This window comes from Lampetra planeri, chromosome 52 (assembly GCF_965212315.1).
Source record: "Lampetra planeri chromosome 52, kcLamPlan1.2.h2, whole genome shotgun sequence".
Taxonomy (NCBI): domain Eukaryota; kingdom Metazoa; phylum Chordata; class Hyperoartia; order Petromyzontiformes; family Petromyzontidae; genus Lampetra; species Lampetra planeri.
Genome location: NC_136158.1, coordinates 1,309,378 through 1,320,180, shown reverse-complemented (window position 1 = coordinate 1,320,180; position 10,803 = coordinate 1,309,378). Strand labels below are relative to the sequence as shown.

The following is a 10,803-nucleotide window of genomic DNA, read 5'->3' as shown; positions in this document are numbered from 1 at the left end:
TTATTTTGTTTTGCCGTCGCCAAGAGAAAGTGCTCAACATTCGCCCCGACTTGCCTCGGGCCGAGAGGTCTCTCCCAGGTCAAGCAAATTCTCGTCAACTTTGCGTTTGTAGAAAGTGCGACAATTCTTTAGCAGACTGCTCTTCAAGACCTTGACATTTCAGCTGGCATCTGTTTTCTTGCACGGAGGCTGACCTTGCGAAAGAAAGCAAACGTTTGTTTTGCCAAGCGGCCTTCCTCAAGCAACTCTATCCTTCTTTAGAACGCTTTCAAAGAAACGCTTACCTGGTGGTTGTGTTATGATGACGATATGCATGTTCGTGAATAGCGTAACAATGGTGTAATGGTGATGCAACAAAAATGATGGTGCTGGTGGTGATGATGGCGACGATGATGATGGTGTTGCAATGGTGTGATGATGGCAACGGTGGTGTGACCGCGATGATGTTGTGATGGTTTGATGGTGGCGATGTGTTGGTTACGTTTGTGGATCTGTGTTGACAAACGTGTGCACGTCTGTTGGGATGTGTGCGCGTGTGCGTGCGTGACGTGTCTGTTCTACAGACATCGTCACTGCATCTCCACGCGTGTAAAAATACGACAGTGCAAACCCCACAGCAAACACCGCACGCACACAAATATAAATATCCCCCATATAACCTTTAACAGATTGTCGGGGCAAGCATCAAAAGTCGGAAAGGCACAAGAGCGGGTTGCGAGAGTGGGTGGCCAACACCACGCCCCAACGCCGCTGCCAACACACTGCACCCAATTGAGGCCGAGTCGACCTAGTGGGGGGGCCCAGGACGAGGTTTAGATGTTTCGCCGCCGCTACTGTCGGGGTCGTGAGCGGGGAAACAAATTCTGGGGGTCGTGGCGCAGCGCGCTAACCGCTGCGCCGCCGCTCGTCGTTGCGCCCCCCCCCCACGTCCGTCATTTAACGCCGGCGCCGCTTGCAAAGACCTCGCACGCCGCCCCGTCACGGCGGGGCGCCGTCGCAGACGTCGACGGCGCAGAACTTGAGGAAGCGCGAGGCGTCCAGGGCGGGGCACTGGCTCACGCCGAGCCACGCCGGCGCCGAGAACTTGGTGTAGGAGGAGCGCAGGCGCGACGACTGCGCCCCCAGCACGAGACTCGACATGCGGTGCATGCAGCGGTACAGCAGGCGCTCGCTGGTCACGGGGGTGGGGGGCGGGGGGGGGGCAGGGTCACGCGGGGGGCACGGGGTCGGCGGAGTTACGGCGGACACACGGAGAGGGAGAGACGGAGAGAGATGGAGGCAGAGAGACTCTCCGCAGAGGGGTGTCCATGAAAGACAGGCACAGTAGGTACAGTAGGTACAACAGGTCACATGATGCACGGGGGCGTGGCCAGTGACCATTGACACAGCGAGACACAGCAGGTCACGTGATGCACGGGGGCGTGGCCATAGTGACCACTGACACAGCGAGAGACACAGCAGGTCACGTGATGCACGGGGGCGTGGCCAGAGTGACCATTGACACAGCGAGAGACACAAGCACAGCAGGTCACGTGATGCACGGGGGCGTGGCCATAGTGACCACTGACACAGCGAGAGACACAGGCACAGCAGGTCACGTGATGCACGGGGGCGTGGCCATAGTGACCACTGACACAGCGAGAGACACAGCAGGTCACGTGATGCACGGGGGCGTGGCCATAGTGACCACTGACACGGCAAGAGACACAGAAGGTCACATGATGCACGGTCACCGAGTGGCCACAGAAACATAGAGGCGTTCTCTGGAGACGTGTCCACGACACCCAGGTACAGCAGGCACAGCAGGCACAGCAAGCACAGCAGGCACAGCAGGCACAGCAGGCACAGCAAGCACAGCAGGCACAGCAGGCACAGCAGGCACAGCAGGCACAGCAGGTACAGCAGGCACAGCAAGCACAGCAGGCACAGCAGGCACAGCAGGCACAGCAGGCACAGCAGGCACAGCAGGCACAGCAGGCACAGCAGGTACAGCAGGCACAGCAGGCACAGCAGGCATAGCAAGCACAGCAGGCACAGCAGGCACAGCAGGCACAGCAGGCACAGCAGGTACAGCAAGCACAGCACGTGCTCTCTGGCACACGCAGACATGAGACAATCGGAGACACATCCATAAACACTGGCACACACACACACACACATATATATATTATATATATACACACACACAGTATATAAACACGTGTTCATAAACACACACACGCAGGTGATGAACACAGGTAAACTTGGGTCGATAAACACGGCTTCACAAAGACGCTCGGAGACACGTCTGTAAACGCGGCCATAGAAACACGTGTCCATAGACAAGCACACAGATATATACGTCTCAAACCTCTACGAGTGTTTCATTCGCTCATCTACGAGTGTTTCTCTCTCTCTCACCTCTACGAGTGTTTCACTCTCTCTCATCTACGAGTGTTTCTCTCCCCTCGCCTCTATGAGTGATTCACTCTCCCCGTCACCTCTACGAGTGTTTCTCTCTCTCCCCGTCACCTCTACGAGTGTTTCTCTCTCTCCCCGTCACCTCTACGAGTGTTTCTCTCCCCCCTCACCTGTACGAGTGTTTCTCTCTCTCTCACCTCTACGAGTGTTTCTCTCCCCTCACCTCTACAAGTGTTTCTCTCTCTCCCCGTCACCTCTACGAGTGTTTCTCTCTCTCCCCTCTCACCTGTACGAGTGTTTCTCTCCCCCCCGTCACCTGTACGAGTGTTTCTCTCCCCCCCGTCACCTCTACGAGTGTTCCTCTCTCTCCCCTCACCTGTACGAGGAGTAGTAGCCGAGCGTGTCGTTCCACGCCGTCTCCCCGTCGACGATGCCCATCACGCCGTGCCGGTACTCCAGCGTCACGTGCCGCGCCAGGCACAGTGCACCGGCCGCCAGCTGCATGGCGCCAAACGTCACCGAGTCGACGTCGCTCAGCGACAGCTCCATCAGGTACGTGGACAGGAAGGTGATCTGGCTCGTGGGGTCAGGGGTCAGGGGTCAGAAGTGGGTGGGGGGTGCGGGAGGGGTGGGAATCGCAAGGTCACAGAGGTCGGCAGTTATAAGACCCTCCTGACGACGACCTCGTTAACGACTAATCGCTTAACGACGGGCCTCCACAGAGCACAATGTGTAGTGTATAGTAGTGTATAGTGTAGTGTATAGTAGTGTATAGTGTAGTGTACAGCGTAGTGTACAGCGTAGTGTATAGTGTGTAGCGTAGCGTATAGTAGTGTATAATGTAGTGTACAGCGTAGTGTATAGTGTAGTGTATAGTAGTGTATAGTGTAGTGTATAGTAGTGTATAGTAGTGTATAGTGTAGTGAAGAACCAGTGGTATCTATATTTGCAGAACGTGAAGAACCAGTGTGGCATCTACATCTACAGTAAGGAAAGAGCGTTTCAGACGGCCGCAGAAGTGCATCTGAAAGCGACGCGCGACGCGATTGGGGGATCGTACGGAGCAGCAACTGCGCCGCGTGAAGATACATTTTGGCAGGACCCCTCCTGAAAAAAAAAATGACTCCCGACACTCAAGCGTCAGAAAACAAACAACGGTTTGCTAGCCGGCGCCGTGTAGCCTCAGCAGACTGTGGGGGCAAGTGCTGTTGTTGAGATTATTTAGATATATTTTGTCACTAGAAATGTCCAAATGATAGGGGCCACTTTGTTGAGCTTATCATTTGTGGTGGCCAGGCAGCTTCTGAAAAATAAGTTAACACCTCGGTGGGCTTTGCCTGGCAGGATGGGGATGGTTTAGTTGTATCTGTATGTTTGTTCACCTTGTACTTTGCACTCCTATCGTGTTTTTGTACTGTTTTTGCGTTGTGACCCCGTGCCCCTACTGGACATGGGATTCCTCCTTCAGTATAACTACAGATTCCGATTATGTTAGCGAGTAGCACTTATGAAGGCCAGCACGGAACGTGAGGGGGGGGGGGGGTGGGTGACCAGCACTACGCGCCCGGTCGCCTTTGTCTCCCCGGTAGGCGATGTTTTTAAATCCTTTATATTAAGTTCACTTGCTTGCTTGCGCGCTTACGAGCGTGCAAATCTTTCAGTCGTTTTTTAACCCACTTCCCGTGATCCAATCGAGCTGACATTTTGCACACAGACTCGTTGTGCGTGACAATTTATTTTCGTGAAAATTTTTTTTCCAAAATTTTACACTTTTTAGGAAAAAATAAATTATATTTAATTACCAATTGCTTAATGGTGGCAGGCAATCATCTGACCCATAGGTGGCAGCCATCTCAAGCCAGAGGACGAGAGGACTCTAGCCGCCACGCATATAAAGGATTTATAGTGAAAAACTTTGTTTTTACGGGTTAATTTTTTACACACCGCACCGAGTCGATCCAGGGGAGGGCGCCAGGACCGGTTTTGGAAATTATCGTGGTGTCAACGGTTGTTGGCCGTGAGATCGGACGGACGGACGGATGGGGGGGGGGGGGGAGGCGGGGTCGTCGGGGTTCGGGGGGGTCGTTGTGTCCGTGGGTTTGGGCCTGAGCACGTACCTCTTGGCAGGCGTCCGACAGATGCAGCAGCACCTGCAGCAGGTGCAGCGGCTGGACGTAGTAGAGGCTGAACTTGAGCCGCTCCAGCAGCAGGCGCTCCATGCGCAGCAGCTGCTCCTTGCGGTAGGTGTGCTCCATCAGGTAGCACAGCATGTGCACCTGCCAGGGGTCAACACGGGGAGCGGTGGGGGGCTCAGCCGAGGGGGTCAGGGGTCAGCCGAGGGGGTCAGCGGCGCGTTCCGCAGTGGTGACGCGCCTATCCGCAGGATTCGTCGCAGCTCGCAGGGTCCATGCCGCGAGCCGCTACGAACCCGGCGACCCGGGTTCGATTCCCGCTCACGGCCAACACCGGTGACGATTATCTGAAACGGTCATGGGCCTCCCCTAGGTCGACTCAGCCTCAATTGAGTACCTGGTGCGGTGTGTAAACATCGCCACTGGGGAGACAAAGGCGGCCGGGCGTGGCGTTGGCCACCCTCTTGTGCCGTGCCGGCCTTCACAAGTGCTGCTCGCTAACAGCACTTGCCCCGACAGTCTGTCGCAAGCTACACGGGGGGGGGGGGGGGGGGGTCTTTGCCTTGCCTCTGGCACGGAGCTCTCCTCCACCTTGCAGGCCACGTAGAGGCACGTCATGCCCAGCAGCTGCAGCGTGGGGACATGCAGCTCTGCGACGCGCAGGTACGCGTTGAGCAGGTACACGGCCAGGTACAGTGTCTCCTCCGACATCTCAAAGTACACCTGCGCTCACCGTTACACACGCACGCACGCAGCCACGCGGTTACACGGTCGGGCAGCCTTCGCGCGTCGCCATGCCGTCGCGCGCAACAACCTGCCCCGTGCGCCAGCCCGCAAAGGACGCAAGCTGTCAAATGCGTCGTGAACCACCGGGAAAAGCCGTCAGCACGGGCGCCGGCTGTGCAGGGCGCCAGCGGTCAGCCGGCCCCCGTCACGCGTGCGCTCACCTGCACCTGCACGAGCCAGTCGACGAGCAGGCCTCGCATGCGCTGAGTCAGCGCCTGGGGGACGTCGGAGACGCGGAACTGCTGGTGCTGATGGCGCCGCTGTGGGGTTGGCGGGGGAGGGGGTGGGGGGTGTTGATGGTGGTGAGGTGGCTCTTGGGTTAGGTCGCTTAAAAATATAAATGTGTCGTTAAAACCCGCCACCACCCAACACAGCCAACTAGAGTAGAACCTCGGAGATCGAACGCACCAGAACTCGAACAAATCGGTGTTCGAACGATATTTTAGAAAAAAATTTGCCCCGGAAACCGAACGAAATTTGGAGGTCGAATGGGGAAATCGCGACTTGAAAGAACCTGTACGGCTGAGACGCGTATGGCCAGCGTGCATGATGCTTGCCCAGACAAAGGTTTTACCACCTCCTCCTCCTCCCCACCACCTTCCACTCAAGCTATCAACTCTCCTTACTACAGGTAAAGTGAAGTTCAATGTTCATTTATTTCATTTATTCTATTTAATTATTCATTTATTCCATTTATTTATTGTTTCTTGTTTTTTTGTATGATTTTATGCATGTAATTACTGTAAACTTCGCGTAAAAATGCTTTATAATGAGAGATTTCGTGTGTCTGGAACCAATTCATGTCATTTACATTAATTCTTATGGGGAAAATTAATTCGGTGTTCGAACAAATCGGTGTTCGAATGGCCTTCTGGAACGAATTAAGTCCGATCTCCGGGGTACCACTGTAGTAAGGTTTGTCACGTAAACAGAACGTGGCAATTCGTCACTAGTACAGCACTAGTGTGTAGTGTATAGTGTAGTGTATAGTGTAGTGTGTAGTATACTAGTACAGCACTAACCGGTGTGTTGGAGAGCAAATCCACAACATTTACAATCTAAGTACGACGTTTCACCAGTAATTACAACCGGCATCAGACGACAGCCAGGTCTGTATGTCTCTCTCTCTCTATCCCCGTGGTCGCGTGGACGAGCCACCTGGGTGAATGATCGTTTGCGATAGCCAGGTCGCACTTCTGAAATAAGTAATATTTAAAAATACTTTTTTAAAAACACGCTTTAATGAAATGCACCGTACGAGTAATGGCAGAACTCCACGACTCCAGGAAGTGGCCCCGAAGCTTGCCATAACGTAAGTTGACCGTGGTGATTTACAGCCAACGCGAGTTGAGCGTGAACAATTAGATCCAAGCCGAAACATAACATATAAAAAAGATTGCTTAAAAATATATATAAAAATTTTAATGATAGAATATAGTATTATCAGCAGTATGACATACGTATACGAAGTTTGCAGTCGATACGACATTGGGGATACGGTTGGAATTGAGTTACAACATTTTTGGATACGACAACACACAGAGTAAGTTAAATAAAAGCGTGTAAAAAGTAAAAAAAATGTTTTTGGATTTTTTTTTACGATAGAATATCGTGTTGTCATCAGTATGACATCGCTATTTTCAAGTTTGCAGTCGATAGCACATTGGGAAGTGTGTACAAATTGAGTTACAAGATGTATTTTTTGAGGATAGCGTGGCGAGGGTGGCGCGGCGCACCATCATGTAGAGGTAGAGATCGTTGGCGTAGTTGGCCTCGGAGCACATGCCCAGCTGCTGCAACGTGAGCGCCAGCTCGCGCTGCCGGTCGCGCTCCTGGGGCCGCCCGCCCGGCGACGTGCGAGCGTCGTTGAGCGTCAGCAGCTGCATGCGCGCCAGCGGGTCGCTCCCACCGCCTGCACGCGCACGCACACGCACACGCGCACGCACACACGCACACGCACACACGCACACACGCACAGACACATGGACAGACACACAAGGGGACACATGCACACGGACACACGGCAAGACAGCGGGTGGCTCACACTGCCTCCACACACAGGGACACAGACGGACACACACACACAGACACACAGACAACAACAACCGCCATTCGCCACTAAGTGGCGGTGACGTCACCACGACGCTTGTGCCAGGCCAAGTGCACCTTGAGGCCACGTGAAGTGTCGAACGCCCGCTGGCAGGAGGTCACGGGGCAGACCCAGGTGCCACGGGTCGACTGACCGAGATGACCGAGATGACTGGCTGATGCACCACCTGTGCCCCCTACTGTACCAACTTGCTGTGCTTTAGCCACCCGGCGCTCCGCTCGTTGTTGTGAGCGTCGCTCCTCCGCCCTCCGTTGTTGTTGGAGGGCGACTGCCTCCAACTGCCCAGTAGCGTCCTCCACGAGCCTCCTCCACTGAGGCCGATCTTGACACCGCTGGTATCAGTCATCGGCAAGTCCACTCAGCTCCACATCCTCCTGTACCACATCACTCCATCTCTTCTCTAGCCCGTGCCGCGCCCGTTTAGCCCCCTCGATCCGGCCGAACAAAAGCTGTTTAGGCATGCGGTGGCTGGGCATGCGGGCTACATGACCCAGCCAACGCAGCCTTGCCTGCCGGAAGAGCTCACCGATGGGACTTTGCCCAGATCTTTCAAGGACTTGTGAGCTCCTCACACAATCCAGCCTGGTTAAACCCAGGATGGATCGTAGGCAGGCCAGCCTAAATGTTTCCAACCGGCGAAGATGCTCCACTAGGGGGGTCCACGTTTCGCAAGCGTAGAGAAGGGAGGGAATGACCGTGGCCGAGAAGACCTGAAGCTTCGTGCGGAGCGACAGACCAGGTAGCTTCCACAAAGCGTTACGCAACCGATGAAAAGATATTGCCGCTCGACTGATTCGGAGTGAGACCTCTGCTGATAAACTGGAGCCGGTCATAAGCACACTGCCCAGGTATGGGAAACTCTCCACTCTCTCCACAACTGCCCCATCACCAATTGGGAGTTGTGGGGGTGGAGTGTCCGATGGTACAAAATACCCAGGCAGGTGCTTAGTTTTGGTGGGGCTGATGGTAAGGCCCCACCTCTTAGTGGCATGCTCCAGTCTCAGCAGCAGCGTCTCCAACTCCTCTTCTGAATGAGCAGCTATTACCAAATCATCGGCATACATAACGTGGTTGACCAATAGGGAGCCATCCCTTGATCGCACCCGGGCGTCGATCAGCCTCCCATTATATCTGTACCAAATGGAAATTCCCCCGGTACAGCTATTGAAGGCTTCACGAACTACGCAGTCGAAATAGATGTTAAATAATGTGGGAGCCAGAGGACATCCCTGTCGCACCCCAAGGTGTACAGGGAAAGGCTCCGACTCCCGGCCACGTAGTTTTACCCGGGCCCGCTCACCATCATGAAGGTCCTTAATGATCGTGAGCAGAGGGTCAGGGACTCCGAAAGCACGAAGAACAACCCAGAGCCCAGTCCTACTGATGGTATCATAGGCCTTGACCAGGTCAATAAAGCAGAGATGTAGGTCTTTTTGGAATTCCCTACACCTCTGCTGTAGCAGACGGACAGAAAATATGGCATCTGTGCAGGACCGCCCTTTCCTGAAACCGCATTGGGGCTCCGCAAGCCTCTCCTCAGCGTGCCTAGCAAGGCGATGTTGAATAATCCTTGCCAGGACCTTACCCGGCACACTGAGGAGTGAGATACCCCTGTAGTTGTAACAGTCGGTACGGTCCCCCTTCTTAAAGAGGGGGACCACCAGGGCATCCTTCCAGTCCTGCGGAACCCGTCCAGTGGTCCAGACTGTTGTTATGATGTCATATAGGGCAGTCTGTGCACAAACGCCACCCTCCCTCAGCATTTCGCTTGGGAGATCATCTCTGCCCGGTGCCTTCCCTGGTCTCAGACTCCGGATCGCCCTCAGTACTTCCTCAACAGCTGGCACCTCAGCCAGCCACTCACAGGGGGTGACCTCTTCCAATATTTGAGGCACCGCAGCCTCAGCAGGGTTATCCCCACTTTGTGCCATGATGTTTTCCTGGCTGAGAGATTTTCCCTCCCCCAGGACCTCACAGAAATGCTCAGCAAATCTGCAAACCTGTTCCTGGGGGTCGGAGATTGGATCACCGTTTTTTCCTCTAATGATGGTAATAGGTGTGGCGCTGCAGGTTACTTTTTTGATGGAGTTAAATAGTGATTTGTGATCGCGGGCCACTGAGGCAGACTCCATCTCCTCAGCAACCCGCGACCATCACCCATCCTTACAGCGCCTTACAACACACAGACACACACATCGGACACACGCATGGACAGACACACAAGGGGACACATGCACACGGACACACAGTAAGACAGCGGGTGGCTCCCACTACCTACACGCGCACACACGGACACGCACACACGGACAGACACACAAGGGGACACATGCACACGGACACACGGTAAGACAGCGGGTGGCTCACACTGCCTCCACACACTGGGACATAGACGGACACACACACACGCACACACACACACACAGACACACGCACACACACACACGCGAGGAGAGACAGCGGGTCGCTCCCACCGCCTACACGCGCACGTACACAGACAGACACACAGACGGACACGCAGACGGACACACAGGGACGATGACGGTGCACGCTCGTCGACGAGGTCACCGAGAGGTGTCGCCGTTCATCAGCGGCGAGCGGCGGACACCCGCCCACCTTGCGACGACGACGCGGAGGCGGCAGGGGTAGGCAGCGGCAGCAGGGGTCGGAGGTCGCGCGACACGGCCGAGTGGGCGTCGCTGGACGACACGCGGCGGCTGCATTTGCGTGCCGGCGCCGGCGGGGCCCCCGCGTCCAAGGCGCAGGCGGCGCCGCTGCCGCCGCCGCTGCCGGCGCCGCTACTGCTGGCGGCCTGCAACGGAGGCCCCACCATGGGGGTGCAGAGCTGCCGATGGAGAAAAAAAAAGGTCCGGGGTGGGGGGGGGGGGCAAACAGGTGGGGGGGGGGGGGTCATCCCGTTGGTCGTTGTCCACGCCGAGTCGAAACCAAACCGCAATACGTCCGCCTCGTAGCACTTCTGACTTTGGCTCGGTAGGGGGGGGGCCAAGCAGGGCCAGGCTGGGGGCGGGGCTATATAAGACACATTCATTGGCTTCCATAGTGGAATCTAAAACCTGGAGGCTCCTGACCCATGCCAGGGTGGTTGGGCCCAGCCCCCCCGGCATGGGTCGGTTGTGCAGTGGAAAAACCGTGAAAGATCCTCGGTTCAAGTTCAAGTTCATTTATTAGGTATAGCCCTGTGAGCCATTCGGCTCTTGAATCTGTGTAGTCGGATAGAAGGTTGCTGGGGCGAGTGCCGTTAACCCTTTCCCGTTCCGAGGCTGCACGCTGCAGGGTGGGGTGTCCCGTTCACCGCGGAATCTCGGAACGCGGGAGCGGCTCGGCGAAAATTTTAATTAGGGAGGCGTAGCGCCATTG

General features: G+C 55.4%; 1 protein-coding gene across 1 annotated transcript; it reads right to left on the bottom strand.

Annotated features, from left to right (window-relative positions):
- Positions 1 to 339: 339 nt before the first annotated feature.
- LOC144734621 (G2/mitotic-specific cyclin-B2-like) lies at positions 340 to 10,258 on the bottom strand. Its single transcript, XM_078616889.1, has 7 exons — positions 10,042 to 10,258; positions 7,055 to 7,230; positions 5,480 to 5,578; positions 5,100 to 5,255; positions 4,518 to 4,676; positions 2,777 to 2,973; positions 340 to 1,171 (listed from the first exon to the last, which is right to left on the bottom strand). Exons 1-7 carry the CDS (start codon positions 10,256 to 10,258, stop codon positions 979 to 981), a joined length of 1,197 nt encoding a protein of 398 aa, XP_078473015.1. The 3' UTR covers positions 340 to 978.
- Between the last annotated feature and the right edge of the window lie 545 nt (positions 10,259 to 10,803).

Coding starts and splice junctions, on each gene's coding strand:
- LOC144734621 (XM_078616889.1), bottom strand. CDS start 10,258: ATGGTGGGGCCTCCGTTGCAGGCCGCCAGCAGTAGCGGCGCCGGCAGC. Junction 5,256..5,479: donor ACTGGCTCGTGCAGGTGCAG/GTGAGCGCACGC, acceptor CGGTGAGCGCAG/GTGTACTTTGAGATGTCGGA. Junction 4,677..5,099: donor AGGAGAGCTCCGTGCCAGAG/GCAAGGCAAAGA, acceptor GACCCCTGGCAG/GTGCACATGCTGTGCTACCT.